Source organism: Engystomops pustulosus, chromosome 1, assembly GCF_040894005.1.
Source record: "Engystomops pustulosus chromosome 1, aEngPut4.maternal, whole genome shotgun sequence".
NCBI classification, from domain to species: Eukaryota; Metazoa; Chordata; class Amphibia; order Anura; family Leptodactylidae; genus Engystomops; species Engystomops pustulosus.
The window spans coordinates 78,266,585-78,285,427 of record NC_092411.1 but is presented as its reverse complement, the minus strand read 5'-3'; the positions used below and the strand labels follow the sequence as shown (position 1 = coordinate 78,285,427).

Here is an 18,843-nt window from a genome sequence, read left to right as displayed (position 1 = left end):
AGGAGAAGCAAACTGCAGCGAAGATTCCTGAAAATAGAAACGGTTAGCTTTCTCATGCAGATAATCTAGGGATGTTTCCGCCACGTTAACTTGATCTCTTATGAATATAATAAATTCTTGAGGTGGTCATGCATTTGTACTCTCTGCTTGAACAAAGCCTTCTGTGTATGTAAGGAAAGATTATGTGAAGATATGCAGTGCGGGACATTTATAGTAGGGCCCCGCCCACCATCCGCAGCAGATACATTATGAGGCTTCCCCAGAAAAGCCTGCAAACTTTCAATACTGTAAACGGGCTGATTAAAGCTGCCATGGGCCCTGGGATGTATGAATATTATAGACGCTACAAGTCTGGAATTCACTTTCTACATTTGGTTATAGATTCAAGCTTCTTGTGGAATGATGGAAGCGTTCCTTCTGCCTGCTTTCAATCTGAAATTTCAGGACCTTTTGGTGGACTTTCAAAGGTCCTGAAATGGCTCTAGTGTACATGTGTATTGAGTGCATGAACAGATGTACAAGGATTTCATGGGTGAAGGTCCTTGTCCGTTTATAATTTGGTGGGTGGCCATGAGCCAATAAACCTACAAAGAGGAGACATTAATAAGAAGATATTTAACAATAGTATAAAGTAAAAGGGACACTACAGTGTTTCTAGCATGGTTTTGTGACCCTTTAGAAAGTATTCCACAAAGTTTAACATAAAGGGGCAGATTTATCAAGCAGTCTGAAAGTCAGAATATTTCCAGTTGCCCATGGCAACCAATCACAGCTCCCCTTTAAAATATTCATGAGCACTGGTGAAATGAAAGCTGAGCTGTGATTGGTTGCCATGGGCAACTGGAAATATTCTGACTTTCAGACTGCTTGATAAATCTGCCCCAAAATGTTTGATGAATTGATGAAATTCTACTAACATCCATGACCAGTTTCAAGTTTGCTAAACCCTGAGGCATAACTTGAAGCTACAAAATCCCCAACTCTTAATTTCTGTAACAGACCTAATGGGCCACTTGAAGTTTCTAAGACTGGAGATGTCCCTATAGTTACTGTCCCTATAGTTACACCTGATTTATAATTTTAATGACCTTTTTATAAAAATATATATATATATATATCTATCAACCCTAAATATAAAGTGAATACAGGCAGTCTCCGGGTTACATACAAGATAGGGTCTGTAGGTTTGTTCTTAAGTTGAATTTGTATGTAAGTCGGAACTGTATATTTTATCATTGTAATCCCAGCCAGAATTTTTTGGTCTCTGTGACAATTGGATTTTAAAAATTTTGGGTTGTCATAAGAATCAGGATTAACAATAAATCTTCCTTACAGACTGTTATAGCTGATTATTGTAGCCTAGGACTAAAGTACAAAAAATTACCAATATCCAGGGGTCCGTTTGTAACTAGGGGTCGTATGTAAGTCGAGTGTTCTTAAGTAGGGGACCGCCTGTACTCTGAAAAAGTGGTGGCCTGGCTTATCCCAACAGTAATGCCGTAAGCATCATAAACCAGCCGCTATGATCTGGTTTCTGATGTGTATAATTCCATGATTTTACCAAGGCCAGGGTGCAATGCAGTGTAAATGTTGACTTCTGCACCAAGATCTGTGACGGGTCACTTAATTGCCGCAGATCAAAAATCCACAGCAGCAAGGCAATTCTACTGTGAATCTTTTCCACAATGCGTCTGTTGAATTTTCCAAAATTTTATTAGTACAGTGCTCCTGTATTACTCTATTTATATGCTGTGCAGATACCCAGAGGTGTCACTGTATTCTAAGACTAGTAATCAAATTCTCAAGTTTATTGGCACATGTTTATCATACATACACAGGGAAAACTAGGTGCATATGTTAGATGGATGTTTGTGCTACACATGCTACTAATAAGTTCCTGCCAAAAATAAATCCATGTTTTAGAAATCTGGTATATCACCAAACATGTACCAAGTCAACGTCAATCTTCTGCTGCGTTCCATACACTAGGTAAAGTGTTATCCGCAGTGGATGCAGCCAAGTGAAGACTGGAAACACTCTTTTGTCATCAGTCAATATAGTGGGCCCAATTGTTACCTTTGTGCTTTGAATGGATGTTTTTGTTTTGTTTTTTTTCTATTATTCATTTATTTAAAAAAAATAAATCGGGGATCCCCACTATTTCTTCTACAACCATCCAGATACAATAAAGCAGCTGCAGCCTGGCCTTACTGTGGTGTAAGATCCCACTATTTTGCCCTTTTCCAGATCAATAATACCAACCTGTGACTGCCCCCTGTATACATAAAGAACTTCACCTTTTCACTCCTTCGATCCTTCTTAATGGCTTCACCCACTGTGCCTCTTTTTCTCACAGTCCATCTCACTGACAGACTTAAGGAAAGGGGGGGGGGGGGCAGGGTGAGTCTCATAATCTCCTGCTGCAGGCCCCTCTAATTCATCAGTGCGCAGATTAAATGAATGGTGAATTTTTCAGACAAATGTTTGAGGGATTGTCCCTTTTAAGTATCTAAAAAAGAGCTCAGTGTTGTAAATAGTTTAAAATTAAGTGACTGAAACAAAGTATTTACTTTAATGAAATAAACGACACCAAAAACATAAAATAAATTTATTTAGTGTCAATTATCAAGTACCGATAATTACTGTGCAAAGATCCAGGGAGAGTTTGCAGACAGCACTAAAGTAAGTAGCAGGTATCCTGAATCACCTGATGAACATTCAGGAAATATTATAAGGCAGTAAATGCACTGCCTTTTACTTGTCAAGTGATTTTAGGATGTAATAGAATCCCTTTTAAGGAGCGTTTATCTTAGATAAAATCTCCATGCTAGAAATAACTGGTGTAGTAACTGGGACATCATACCTGGGGAGTAAAATGAATTGCAGGTCGATCAGATACAGATGTTGAGAGCTGCTGTCCTGCAGGCGGAAAGCTGTTTGCTTTCTTCGTGTTCTGCAGGGACTCCAGGGGATTCTAGAACAGCATTGCTCAGTCAGAGGGATGTTGTAGCAGATGGTAAATATTTATTCTTTTTCACACTGAACAACTTGGCACCAAAGGCCATAGGAACGTAAGGCCCATAGCATTAGTGCTGTTTTGTTTGTGGTCGTTTACAGTAATTACTTGATAATTGACACTAATGTAATAAAGGACACCAAAAACATAAAATAAATCTATTTAAAGTAAATACTTTGTTTCAGTCACTTAATTTTATTTAAACTATTTAGAACACTGAGCTGTTTTTTTAGATACTTAAAGGGACAATCCCTCACAGACATTCAAACATTTGTCTGAAATAATCACCATTCATTGAATCTTAAAGAGGACCTGCCAGGGCCATTTGTCACACTAAACACGGTGGTCTAGTGTGCCAAATCGCCCTTTAGCAAGTCCCTAGGTGCTACTATTTAAAATTTAAAAAAAAAACACTTTTACTTACCTGAGTCTGATCCGCTGTCGCATACTGAAGCCGACATATTACACCCCATGCACATAGTAACGCGCAATGAAGCCAGGGGCTACTGCTCTTGCTTTACCACGTAACTGTGCAGGAGCTGGGAGCACCAGAGTTTGCGTCTCATCGGACCCTAAAGGTAGCCACATAGGGAACTGGTAAAGGGCGATTTGGAAAAACTAAACCACCAGTCCATAAGGAGCAGTGTCCTAAATTGCCCTGGCAGCTCCTCTTTAACAGTTTTATTCTCACAGGGTTTGTATTTTCGCTATTGTGCCTAGTCCTATATTGAATTCCTATTGGGACTTCTAATAGTGGTTCTGGTGCTTGTTCATTAATTTGATATACAGCCTGCCAGCCCCCATGTAGTATACAGCCTGCCAGCCCCCATGTAGTATACAGCCTGCCAGCCCCCATGTAGTATACAGCCTGCCAGCCCCCATGTAGTATACAGCCTGCCAGCCCCCATGTAGTATACAGCCTGCCAGCCCCCATGTAGTATACAGCCTGCCCCCACGGCCCTTAAAAAAAAAAAAAACTTAAATACTCACCCTGCGCGTCCCGTATTCTTTCTTCTCCACGGCTCCTCTTCACTCTTCCGGCATGGACGCGCCCATGTTTTCTTCTAGCAGGCGCATACTATGAAGAAAACATGGCCGCGTCCATGACAGAAGAAAGAAGAGAGAAGAGGAGCCGCGGAGAAGAAAGAAGACTGGACGCGCTGACATCGGGGACATCGGGGAGCCGCGCTGACATCGGAGGGTGAGTATTTAAGTTTATTTTTTTAAGTGGGTAATTTTTTTTTTGGTAATAGACTCGTGTATAAGCCGAGGGGGCGTTTTTCAGCACATTTTTTGTGCTGAAAAACTCGGCTTATATACGGTAATATGTTGGGGAAAAAATTTAAAAAATTTGTGCATCACTTTTAATCTTTCCTCATCTTTTTGGAGGAATTGTCGCCCACTCTGTACAACTTTCTTTTATTTCAATTTTGTGGCTAGATATACGTCCCTCTGGTCGTGTGAATGAGGCCTATTTCTGATTTACATTGTATCAACTTTTCATATCTCCCAATTATCTCTTAAAAACTTGAACGTTGTCCTCACTTTTGTACTTTTCCTTTTTTTTTTTTTTTTTTTTTTTAAGCATTCTGGTACTGGTGGTCCCCTACTTAAGGACACACGACTTACAGATGACCCTTTGTTACAGACGGACCCCTCTGCCCCCTGCGACCTTTGGTGAAGCTCTCTGAATGCTTTACTATAGTCCCAGGCAGCAATGATCATCTGTAAGGTGTCTGTAATGAAGTGTTATTGATCATCCTTGGTCCCATTACAGCAAAAAAAAAAAAAGAAAACTCCAATTGTTACTGGGACAAAAATGTTGTTTTTGTCTGGATCTACAATTATAAAATATACAGTTTTGACTTGTATACAAAGTCAACTTAAGAACATACCTTCAGAACCTATCTTGTACCTAACCCAGTAATAATACAGTATTTGCAGGTTGAAAAGAAACAGCTATGTATAACAAAAGTCACATTAAGGGCAAGAAATAAAAATTGACACCATGCAATTCTGCAGGGTTAATTGTATTTTACTGTAGCGTTAGCACTTGGAATCTTGGGATTGTAAATTGCAGATGCCATGATCATTTATATTTGATAATAATCCTCTGTTTAATTTAAATGAATCATGTCTCCTTTTTTTTTAATCTGCTAGATTAGTGATAAATCCATTCCTGAAAGTAATAACTGTATAATTCACCCTAGACACAAAGCAGAGGCTGATTAGTAGCTTTCAGAGCTTTGATCAATGCTTAGCCAGAACAGTCAGATATTAAAATGATAATTTTAGCTTAAAAATTAATCAAAGACTGTGATAAATAAACATGTCATTGAATTCTGAGATCTCCAGATAAAGCTGTTTTGATTTAGAATGTATTTCTTTGTATAAACTAATGGATTCTGCAGGTCAGGTGTTTTTTTACTTGTTTTAATGTCTGCTCTCCGATTATACCATGCTACTTTATCAGGAATAACTGAATACCTGCTGGTCAATACTGTACATTCCTTCAGTGCCATGAAGTGCGGTCCATTCACATGTCAAACTATAGAAAAAGAACTTCATGAGCCGCAAACACATGCAGGAATAGGAACTACTCCATAATTTGTGTCTCTGGCAGTTGTCTCACGCACGGGGCTGTGGAAATCATGTTGTGAGTCCGGCTACTGCATAGCTCAAAAGTATGTTTGTCGGCATGTAGCCTAACCTGTTATTTATTTGGTTTAAAGGGGTATTCCCACAAAGACAAGTTACTTATATGTACTCAGGATAACAAAATAACACATTCTCTAAATCACTGTTATTGACAAAAACTCAGCATTTCACAGATATAAGTCCAACCTGTCTCTATTAGTCCTGGTATACACAATTTCAGTTGCCCCTAGACACGACCCTCTAACTTCTGGCTCCAGGTTGGGTGGACCTGTGTGAGATCGTGCAGCTGAGTTCTCTGTGTCTCTCTGCCTATAGCCAGGCAACCCTACAGTGCAGCCCTGAGTTCAGACACTCACTCTCTTCCTGCCAGGAGATTGCAGCCTCTCTCTGCTCACAAACTACAAGGAGATAAGTAATCCAGGGAAGGGGGAGGCAGACACATATCTAATCTGTGAGATGTAGCAGAGCACATCTCGCTTTCTATGTGTCTGTGTGTTAGTACAATGTCAGAAACCAGATGAAAGTGTATTTACACCTGTACCCTGATAATGTAACCACATTGTCACCCCACAGAACTAGATGGGTCATAATGTGTCTGCTAACATAGTCCCCGCCCACACCCTGGGATTTTGAACTGAGCAGCACAGAGAGTGATATGAGCTAAAACCGCAATAAAACTGAGTAAAATTGTAAAGGATTAAAATGATCTTTATTGTGTGAGAATTGAAATATGAGAATTTTCTTTTGTGGGGAAAACCCCTTTAATGTATTTATTTATTTTTGCATATGCTAGCTTTAGTAGTACTGTGGTTAGTCATTCAGTGATTGGCATCCTTTCTTCTATTAATGTGCATACAAACTGGTGTACAAGCCTTGATAACGTTCCATTGCACAAGGCCAGGAATTGTGATAATTTCCTGCCCTCTATGCCAAGTAAGTGTTGAGCGGACCTTGTCCAACAGCAGAGTAAAATACCCTGCGTGCTTGCTTTAGTCTGTGCCCATTCCAGCAACAGGTTTATAGCACCATTCTGCACCAGGCAGGAGCTGGCAAAGAATTTTCTGCTTGCTGCCAGAGGCAGGGGAACAATAAATAATAATAATTACTGTCACTGTGACTAGACCCGTCCAATGGACTTCTAGTCCTAGACCAGGATTCTTTTCTTCTTCTAAATGGAACTTTTACATATTGGGGGTCATTTACTAAGGGCCCGATTCACGTTTTCCCAACGTGTTACCCGAATATTTCCGATTTGCGCCGATTTCCCCTGTATTGCCCCGGGATTTGGCGCACGTGATCATATTGTGGCGCATCGGCGCCGGCATGCGCACGACAGAAATGGGGGGGGCGTGGCCGAACGAAAACCCGATGTATTCTGAAAAACCGCCGCATTTAAAAACGGAAAATGTGTCGCTCGGGACGCGCTTACCTTCACTCAGCTGGCCTCGGTGAATTCCGGCGCGTTTAGATGCTTTTCAGCACAGCAGCGCCACCCGGTGGACGGCGGAGGAACTACCTTATTAAATTCCGGCCGGACCCGAATCCAGCGCAGAAAACGCGCCGCTGGATCACGAATGGACCGGGTAAGTAAATCTGCCCCAATATGTTTAATCTTCACCTGTTCTATAACATGGTTCTTACGTATAAGAATGCATGAACACTGTCACCGGTTCCCTTCAAAGGGGACCTGTCATGTATTCTTTGCACTTCAAATTGGTCCCAGTAGGGATGGATTTGTCCACGCAGTCACACAGCCATGCCCTATTGTCAGATTGTCTCCAACTTTTACTACCTTTGTAAAACGCATTTTGGAGGAGGAAAATAAAGGATACATTTGAATCCTTGTAATAGAGAAATAACAAAATGTAAAAAAAGGTGTTGGAATATTTGTACAGCTAAAATTGGAACAATACAGTCATGGGAAGATGTTAATATTTTAGAATTGGCACTTATTAAACACTGTGAACCTTCTAGACCTATAAATATCAATACAAAGTTTGTCTCCCTTTTTTAATGCCAAGCAATCTCATTATGTGTATCCGCTTTAAACTGCAGCACCGTGGTGTAGTATGTATTTCTGTTTTTCAGTAACCTGTGTAAATTGATTTGCAGTTATCCTGCCAACAGCTCATAAAGCACAAACGAAGATGCAGAATCTTTTGGCGAAAGGGAGCTGCTGTTTAAGCCATATAAATGCTTGTAATGAATTCTGCCCCTCGTTCACTGCAATACGAACCAGGTTATGACTTTCCCATAAAATGCCTGGCACAGGCTGTAAAATAGTCACAGCACTGAGAATTTTCTTTCTTTTTTGGTTTGTTTTATTTTTTTCCCCATGAAATGATTTGTGGTGGGTGTGCTTTTACAAGATTTATTAGTGATACACCAGTCTCATAAACCTCAACTGAGTCAGCAAAGAGTGGACTTATAGCCTACACTGTTTCAGATATGGCCATAATTCATGTACACTCTACAACTTGTCTTTCCCAATTGTACAAATGATATATGTTGTATTGTGTATTATTGATTTATCAGCATGTAGGTATGAAAGAAAACTTAAATAAAACTTACATTACATAGGTTACTTTTTCTTCGTGCAGCACTGCACCACCACAACATATGTAATGTAAGTTTTGTTTTTTTTTTGTTTTTTTTTCTATCTTTGTCTCAAGAATAGAAAATAAAGTTTTTCTTGAGACATAAAGAAATGAACTGTTTGGTTTGGGCAATACGATCTAAGATTTGTTTTTTTTTCCACCCAAGACCAAGTGATCATGGGGGTGATCTGCAGACATAAGAATCTACTGTATAATAACTTGGCTATAATATGGCTACAACACTGCCTAAAACCAAATTTTAGGGCTGTTCCATATTGGCTACTACTAAAATTAGGCTAGATCACTTATTATCTATATTATCTACATTACGTTCAATGATTAAGGTTTGCACTTTGTGGCTGTAATTTAATAAGCAAATACAATAAAATGTTTGCCTTCTGGTGCTGATGGCAGTATCTGAGGACTAAATGTTTAATTTTTACTACCCATAGGTCATCATTATGAGGGTCCAACACTTTGCATCTCTCTGATCAGCCAAAGCAGTTAGTTTCTCCTTCACTTGTCTGTAATATCATGACCTCCGCTGCTATTCCAAGCGCTGCTGTGCTGAAGGAGTGAAGAGGTTATACTGCTTGTCTAAAGGCTGAAGACTCTGTTCAAAAAAGATCCTTGCCATTTGTAAAATTTGGTCATAACCACTTTTATCCCAGAAAACCCCTTTAAGAGATGGAGACCGCTCCTGACATGGTCACTTTGAGACCACACTATTCAGCACCATGCATTATAGGATAATGGCTCTCTAGGAAATTTAAAGATTTAGAAAAAAGATGATTGACACGTGATTGGGTATATTGCTTGGATTGCATGTTATTTCTATCTTCATTCATATTGGTATTATATTCACAGTCGGCCAGTGCACACTCTGTCTGTAAGCAGCATGACCGTATTACTTTATGATGCATGAAAGCAGAGTCCATTAGTTTCCTGAGTCTTAAAGGGAGGGCTTTGTTGGGAAGAATATTGCAAACCTTTTATCGTAGCTTTCTTTCAGGGAATGCTGCAGGATACTGGATGCCTAACTTTTTTCTGCATTATCATAGTCCAGGCCTACACATTCTAAATATTCTTTGGGGTAAATTTCCTCCAGAACATTCTAATGTTTATACACTTGTTTATGTCCCTGCAGTTACACACTCAGGTTTGTTTTTTATTTTTTTTATTAGCGCTTAGTGTTTCTGCTGAAATTTAAAATGCTATTATGGTTTTTGTTTGTTTGGGGTTTTTTTTTTTGCAGTTCTGTGGTTTTGTTTTGTGAAGCTCCTCAGGCTGCATATGGCATTTTTTTTTCCATTATTTTTTTTTTTTTACCCTCATACTCCCCTATATAGAATTTAAAAACATACCAGCTAAATATGCACAGATGTAAAACCTTTAATCACTTTTTTCTGTTCAAAATGTAATTTCTACACAAGGTTTCTGCAATTGATTTCCTCAACTTTTTACACCACTATATCAAAACAAATGGGGGCTGAAACACAATGTACTGATCATAAATTGACTTGTCACACTTTTTTTTCCTCTTGCTGTGGGTTTTAAAAAGCATTTAAAGGGAACCTGTCACCACATTTGCACATATACAGCCAGTGACAGATTCCTATAGAGCTCTATTACAATGTCTGTAGTTGAATATTAGCAGACGGTCCCTAAGTACAAGGAGGTAGAGCAGTGATTTGAAGAGACGCAGAGCTGTCAGTCAAAATAATGGGGCGTGGTTCACTGCCAGCCTGAAAGAGAGAGTCACAGATACCAGACATGAGTCACAAAATCTAATTTGCATATTAGAAAAAACGTCTGATGAAAGAGTAATATGTTTACCCATTAATCTTATATTATATATATTTTGCACTTGCACCTTTTTCTGCAATATATTTCCTGGGTTTTAATCGGGCTAGATGGCAATATAGTCTATTTTGGAGTACCATCACTGATGTTTTTTAATATGTGTGTTATTCATATTTATCTTTTGTCTTTTTTTCTTAATAAAGTATTGATTTAATTGGACATGAATACTCTTGATTCTTTTTGTGGTTTTATAATTTTAGGTGATATGGTGAGGACTTGTAACCCCTTATCAGCAGGCATTGTCAGTCAGGGTAGTAAAATTCTGGTGACAGGTCTTCTTTACGGAAAAATTCTCCTGTTGCAGTTTCACACAAAAGTTAGTGGGGATCCCTTAACATACCCACAAAATAATAATTTTATATTTCTTCGATAATGAATGGTTGGACTTGTACATGAAATCTAAGGTATATCTATAAAATCTTGACAGGTTTATTTTATATAATTTCGACCAATCTAACAAAAATAATCATTGCCTTTTTATCTAAATAATTTGAGGGTAACAAACATTGTGAACATGCTTTCCTGCTTTCAGTATTCATTTACTTGTCTTTTAACTGAAAAATAATGGATTGAAAAACTGTACACCAGTATCTGTCCATCATATATTTTCAACCTTTTGCATCCTCATCTGATTTTGATTTTAAAAAGCTACAATCAAACGTATGTAAAACAACTTTCTTGAAGTTTGTTAACCCTTTAATTGTTTTACAGTGGATAAAACAAAATCTAATGTAATTTTGAAATTTACATTTTTTTGTGCTAAATGAAGGCGTTTTTCAAAAAATTTACAAATTCTCAGTGGATAAAATACCAAAATGCTCCACAAAGTTTGATACCTAATTTCTTCTCAGTGTAACAATACCCCATATGTGGTGGTAACCTGCTGTATGGACACACGGCAGGGCATCAAAGTGAAGCTGCGCCATTCAGAGCAGATTATGCATTGTCCCTTCTTATTGGCTATACAATCTTTATTTTATGGGGACATTTGGACAAATAAGGGCTTATATTCTGTGACATTAGATGCACTTTACAAGTACTTCATTTTAGTGGGTCATTAGCTCATTGGTGAGATTTTATTAACTCTTAAATGTATGTAGGAACAAAAAATAAACCTACATTTAGGTTTCCTTTTCTTTTTGTATTTTTTTGGGGCGTACACCATACCATAAAAATAACATATTATCTTTGTTCACTGCGATTACGGTGATGCTTCATTTATATAGTTTTTTAATATAGATTTTGAGAATTTTACTGAAGAAAAACTAATGCAGAGAATTTTTACGAGATTTTCGTATCGCCATCTTTTGGAGACCTAACTTAATACTTTTTAGGTGACAGAGCTGGCTTATTTTTTACATGTTGAGTTGTCTGTTTCAGTGGTACCATTTTGGGGCACATTACTTTTTTGGATCACTCTTCTGATTTTGCGTACGGGACCCTTGCATGCTGCGGTCATGCGTGACCACGGCATGTAAGCGGTTAATGCCCGCTATCGGAGGAAACTCCGATTTGCAGGTGCTAGAGACGGGTGCCAGCTGTTACATAAAGCTGGCACCTGATTCTTCTGGTACCGGCTTCGTTTAGGAGCCGGTGCCAGAAGCATGACATAATAGTACTGCAAAATGCGGGACCTCCTACCATGCAGTAGTCATACGTCAAATGCCAGGAACGGGTTCAACCTATTTGAAGCTTATACAAGGGAAGAGAAACTGAAGGGTGGATTCTTTTTGAATGCACTTTTTGTTTTGGGGCACCCTTTATCTTCAGTGCCCAGCTTTACTTTTATCACTAATCTATTTATAGAGCTGTTGAACGTCAAAATCTACGTTCTTATAAGTTAGCTTCTATTATATGTACACCATGCAGTGATAGCGTGTGTGTTATTGGGATAATCTCACTTTATAAATGTATCTCGTGTATTGTAATGTTTTTCTTTATAGTTAGATATCCTCCCTTGCCGGTCTGTGGCTCTGCCTTTGTCCTATTTCAATCTAATGAATGTTTCTCTTTACAATGAGGAGTTTTCAGTCTGGATGCAAAACCAAATTGATTATGAGGGCTGCGGGAAACCAAGCAAAGACCTAGTGCCCCTGTACCTGCTGTAACTATACTGCAGAGGTGGTTTTCATGGTTAAATATACCAATGAATTCTGTCACATATCTCTGTGTTAGGAGGTCAACTATGTCTGGAAGATGTAATCCACAAACAAACATGGTTACCGCCTGCCAAGACCTTTGTACTATATCCCACTGAGGCTGTTTTTATTCTCTCCATATAAGTAAACTCTATCCATTCATTCACATCCCCTAAAGGAAATCTAAAATCAAGCGTGATAAACCAGGGAAACTTACTGACTGATCCAGGCACAGTGACTTTAGTAATCTAATTATTTTTGTTATCCATAGTCTCCATCCTTCTAACATCCACTTTAAAATTATGCTAACGAGCCAGAAGGTCTCCAGGAGGTGCTACCAGAGCCCCTCCCATGCTGTGTGCTGAAACATGCTTTGCTGATGTGAGAAATACTATGATAGCAGGGGACGATTGGAACAGTCTGTTTACTGATGTGAAAAAAGCCAGTGTGAAAGAGCTGTATGTGTTTTCATTGATCATTAGGTTGGTTTTTAATTTGTCAGGCTTAAATTAAATGACATTTGCTTTTAAAAAACGTGACTTATAAGTACAGTCGACTGTGCTGGATATATGGAGCACAGTCCATACAAGTTGAGTGTTTGCTACATATTGCATGAGCACTACCTTGTTGGCTTACAAAGACTCGAGACTGTCTTGTTTATAGCCTATTTATTACAATGTGCGATTTGAATATTGTAATAGATGATGCGGAAAATCCCCATATATTGCCCTACTGTATTATGGCAGTGTATGTTAGGATCAAAGTACCCTAGGGTGTCTGAAAAACAGTAAAAAATTAATTAATTAAAAAATGAAGAAAAAAAATATTTCAAATCAACCAACCCCCGCCCACCCTCTTTCCCTAGAACTGATATGAAAATAAACAGTAAAAATAATAAACAGAGTTCCACAAAGTCTGGTCCATCAACATATATGACCAATTTGGCAAGCTCTGTGCAGCACTGCGTAATCTGTGTGTGCTATATAAATAAAGGAATTATCATTATTATAAAGGTTACTCTCTGCGTTCAACCCTGTGTCGAAAATGCCTTTTTTTTTGCCATTTTGCTACATAAACATAAAAAAAAGTTATAAAAAGCGATCAAAAGGCCCTACAGTTCTCAAAATGGTAGCATTGAAAACGCCATCTCGGCTGACAAAAAATGACTACACACAGTTCCATACACTGAAGTATGAAAAAGCTACTTGCGTAAGAAGATGGTGAAATGAAGAATTTTTGAGCAGGAGGTTTTAAATTTTGTAAATCATTATATAACCTATTTAAATTTAGTATCCCTGTGGTTGTACCGATCCAAAAAATATATAGGAGACATGTCATTTGGGGCACACCATGAAACCAAGCCCACTAGAAAAGGTCCCGAACATGTTGTTTTTCACCATTTTCATTGCATATGGAATTTTTTTTTTCCATATCCCAGTACATAGTATGGAATATTAAATACTGTCAGAATGAAGGGCATTCTCACACAGCTCTCTAAGGAAAAGTTTTTATAGATTTTTGAAGGTGGGGAGTGAATAATGAAAATGCAAGAACAAAAAGTGCTTAATATTTATTATTTCAATATGTATTACATTATATAGAATGCATTTTAACTGCCTGAAGGCGTATGGGTGACTTCTCAGCATGACAGACCTAGTTGGGGTTGGTAGTTGCTGCTGACAGATACAGGGTGCAGGGTTTAGTAAATGACTGTTGGTCAGGATGACAAGGTAGGAATATGTGCAGGCTTGAATCCCCTCTTCTGTAACCTTGCTCATCCTTCCTTTCCTTTCCTGGAAAGTGTTGCTGGCCTGCTGTGCTTCTCATCAGTCGCTCTGGACTTGCCCTGCTTTATAGCTTCATTGCTCCATGCACAACTGTTAGGATGCATGTGGGCCTGCACATCTAATACATACACACATCCAGCTTTATATATGTATGTACCATCGCGTTTACAATCGCCAAATTTTGCACAGTTGTTAACTGTAATTCAGGGAACGTCTTAGACCAGGTTTTGAGAATAAATTTTTACCCCGCGCTGGACAAGGTAATGAGCATTTTGTTGAGGGCATCTACCATTGGTGAACCTTTTAAGAATACTTTAAGAAACTTATGGTAACTATTGAAAAAAATGGATAATATGCATCCTTTCTGTTTTATTCAGCAACTCAAAGGGAGATGTGGTTTACTATTATGGATCCAAAGGCGAGCGAGATCCGCTCCCATTAAAACCTGGTGAGTCCTCTATTATTACTTATTATTTTTATCTGAGAATTTTTTTTGAAAAAAATGGAATGTGAAATCTTTGCTTTTTAAAAAAAATTCATCTATATTATAGGGCAAAGTGCTTTTATGTACCTTTAATACTTATATTTCATGTAAAGGTTGGTAATGGAAAATTCACAGCCTTGTAATCAGTGTTCTTGCATCTTTAATGTCCGACAATTGAACTACATACAGTTGTACTATCCAGTTTACTTACTCATCCCGAATTTTGGCCCTTTTGCCCTTTTTTCAGAGAAAATTAATGATAACGCAAAAATGTAGTCTTTTGTTGTAGTTCTGTATGAGGCGCTTTATTTTCTAAGATGGTAAAGCAGCCAATTCGTCTTGGCAAAAAGCCTCCAGTTCCTGTAAATTCCTGGGCTGTCTTACATGAACTGTGCACTTGAGATATCCCCTGTGTGGCTCAATGATATTGAGGTCAGGAGACTGAGATGTCCACTCCAGAACCTTCACTTTGACCAAGTTTCTGTGCCTTGCAGCTCACACATCCCTACATCATCAGCGATCCACCTCCATGCTTTACAGTTGGAATGGTGTTCTTTTATCAAAAGCCTTGTTGACACCTCTCCAAATGGAACATTTGTGGTTGTGGCAAACAAGTTCTTTTTTGGTCTCGTCACTCCTAATTACCTTCTTCCAGAAGTGTTGAGGCCCGTCTCTGTGACTTATTGTAGGTGATATACTTTGTGGCATTTGGATGGTAACTGCTTTCTTACGATTTGACCATACAGCCCATTTTTCTTCAACTGCCTCCTTATTGTGGAAGCAGCCACAATGCTAGTTTTTAGAGAGTCCTATATTTCAGCTGATATTGTTTTTGGGTTTTTATTCGCATCCCTGACAACTTTTCTAAAAGTTGTGTCCAAAATTTTGGTTGGTCTCCCTGACTGGTTTGGTTTTTACAGGGCCCTTGTTTTGTTTTTGTTTTTTTTGTTTTTTTATATCCCTTTACTGATTTATATAGTTCAGCCATCTTTTCCAGGAGACACGTTGACTATTCTTTTTGTTTTCCCTATTACTCACAATCCAGAAATGTCAATGGCTGGATTAAAATGCCAGTCTGTCTGGATCCCAGAAACTCAGAGCTTTTAGGCACATACCCTGATTACAAGCAAACAGGTCACAGGTGAGGATGTTACTGAACCTTTAGGGCAGTTTAATATTATTCATGACAGGTGCTGTGCAACAGACTGATCGCTATGCTGGGGACAGAACTCTGTGAATTATATTGATATTCAAGCTCAGTCGGCTCTGATCATGGAATAATGTGAAACAGTCCTTAGTTGCCATGCAAACCCATTTGTGTCAACTTGTGTGCATGTTATTAGGCCAAAATCCCCAGGATTTGTGAACTTTTGAACAGACTCGTTTGTATGTTTTTGGTGGTCATTATGATGTAAAAAGAGAAAAAACAATAGTTGGACAATAAATGTCTTCACCCAACCACTAAACACGAGGTGGGGGGGGGGGGGGGGCGGTAATGTTGTTATCATTTGTATTCTCTAAAACTCTAAAAAAAAATAAAAAAGGCCAAGAAAGCCAAAGCTTGGGTATGTAACTTTGGACACAACTGTAAGTGGGCTGTTGATCCCCTGACAAACATGCAAAGACTCATTTGTTGGTTGATTGTCTTTCATCAGAGATGATGACGGCAGCACACCACTCAATGCGTTCACACCTGCAAGAAGGTGTGAAGATGTACTGGTATTTCCAATACAATGTTATATGTTGTTTTTCTTATTGGCTTGGATTCACAGCTTGAAAGCCATCTAGTTTTAATATTTTGATACCGGAGGTTATGACATTTATTTATTTTTTTTTATACACATTATTGATGGCTTTTTCCTTTGGAGAAACTGGAATGTTTATGACTTTTCTACTGCGTACAAGTGTTTTTTTTATTTTTTACATATTTTTTAAACTTTTAAGATATTAAAGAAAGTAAACATTGAAACCCTTGAGGTAATGTTGAATTTAGATAATATAGTGAGGTAAAAACAAAATATAAAGTTTAATTTCTTGATTTCTTGTTAGCCACAAGGCATATATAAAATCTACCTTGTCAGATAAGAAGATCAGAGGACTAGTAAAATAGACATACCGGTATATGTCCTTTTAAATCCAGATTCTTTTACTTTTATCCAAATATAATTCCAATAATAATTACATGTACAGAAGACTCCCGACAGAATATTTATGTTGTGTTTTTAATTAATGAGAACCTCCTTTTGATCATTTCTCTTATGTGTTAAAACTTGTACATTTGTGTACAAAAATTGCTTCCAAAGTGCAAATGCCTTAGAAGTCATAACGAGAGGCAGGAAGGGTCACTTCAGAAACTTTTATCTTGGGCTCCTTAGCATATAGAACCATGTACCATGTGTATTTCAACAATGAGAATCTTGAGTTACAATTCAGATTCCAGTTGTCTAGGCTGTAGGATCAGAAATATGGGCAGTTAAAGACCATAGTTTGGATCTTTTATCTGCAGTTCTCGTTCCAATTCCCAACTGTTTCTTCAATTTAGCTATCTCTGAGATGCTCATCTTTAATATTACACCAGAAACCTGGTTTGAGCCGCTAAAGAGTGCAGGAAAGTGGCGACTGAAGTGATGTTTTCCCCTCCAGCAACTCATTTTATGAATTTTTAACATAAGAGGGAATGCTAAAAGAATATTTCTTGCCCTACCCAAGGGTGCTGTTACTGGTGAAAATGCTGCTGACAGTTACCGTATATACTAGAGTATAAGCCGACCCAAGTATAAGCTGAGGCCCTTATTTTTACTACAAAAATCTGGTAAAACCTATTTTTTTTAACTCGAGTATAAGCCGAGTTTGGGTTTTCAGCACATTTTTTGTGCTGCAAAACTAGGCTTACACTCGAGTATATATGGTAGTTTCTCTTTTAACTACCAGATAACCATGAATCGTCTTGGGTTGCACAATGATAGAGCTGCTAAGCCTTCTAAGTTTTAATATTTGAATTTTTTTCATAAAAGGGGATTTTTGGTTGCCATTTTCCTGCCATTAAAGGGGTTCAAAGAGCCTTTATATTGCCAAGTCATTAGTATGATATTGGTATGTGTCAGCTGCCAGGGCTCAGTGGAACCAGGTATATTGTTTACGAACTGTACCAGGTTACTGCAGTTTAAAAAATTTTTTTTGAAAGTGTGGCCATTCTTTAGGTGAACTAGGGCTCTTCTAGACTCCTACACGGCTGTTATTGATGGCCTTTCCTAAGGGTAGGTCATGAGTTATATAGTCCTAGAAAATCCCTTTATTTGTTTTTTGCACCAAATTTTCTGCTGCTGTGAAATATAGCAATATACAACGGATCCTAACACATTCAATATTACGAAGGCTATTTTCTATAGTAAAGGCAGTGGGGATTATACTAGCGCAGAAAGTAAAAAGCTTTACTATGTCATCATGAAAGCACATTACCCATCCTTTCCCAAGTACAAGTTTATATTCAGGCAGTCTCTGAGTTAGGAACATAAAAGGTTTTTTTATGTTGGATTTTTATGCAAGTTAAAACAGGTATATTTTGTAACTATTCATTTTTTTTGTCCCTCTGACATTTGTATTTTAACATTTTGGGATGTTGTGGGAACACCGGTTAACAATAAGATTACAGTTGATCATTTCATCCTGGAACTAAAGTACAGGAGGTCCCCTACTTAAGGACACCTAACTTACAGATGACCCCTAGTTTCAGACTGACCTCTCTGACCATTGTGACCTCTGGTGAAGCTCTCTGGTTACTTTACTTTACTTTAGGCTAATATAGTATAAGATAATTCTTGTCCCATCACATCCAAAAATGTTGAAAATTCAATTATGACTGGGGACTGCCTGTACAGCAAATTCCCAGCATACAGAGAGCTTCACCAGGGGTCATGTAGACAAAGTGATCTATTTGTAACTAGGTGTCAGATGTACTTAAGTCAGGAACTGCCTGTACACTATATATTTTGTTATATGAAAAATGTATACATTTAACTTTAAAAAGTAGAATGCATCATTGCTTTTCAATATTTTACATCTTTTTCCTGCCAGTTTGTTCACAACTCATCAGAAACGTACTTGACATGTTTTGCCCACTTCTGCAGTTTATCTTTTTTCTAAAACATTTTCACAGAATTCCCAGATAGTCCTTCAGTCATTTCGGTCTATACATACATAGATAGAAGTATATTGTCGGTCTTCCTACTCATCGTAAGATAGACAAAGCATCTTTATAACAATGATGGCATTGTTACGTAACATGTGTAGAGCTTATGAA

The 18,843-nt window shown here is 38.1% G+C and overlaps 1 protein-coding gene across 3 annotated transcripts in view; it reads left to right on the top strand.

The window, feature by feature from the left end:
• Positions 1-18,843, top strand: part of TANGO2 (transport and golgi organization 2 homolog) — a 137,809-nt gene that overhangs the window by 91,806 nt on the left and 27,160 nt on the right. For all 3 annotated transcript variants that reach the window (XM_072144470.1, XM_072144468.1, XM_072144469.1), the window contains one exon: positions 14,437-14,507. In XM_072144470.1, coding sequence (XP_072000571.1) covers positions 14,437-14,507 — 71 coding nt within the window. The remainder of the gene's footprint in view (positions 1-14,436; positions 14,508-18,843) is intronic.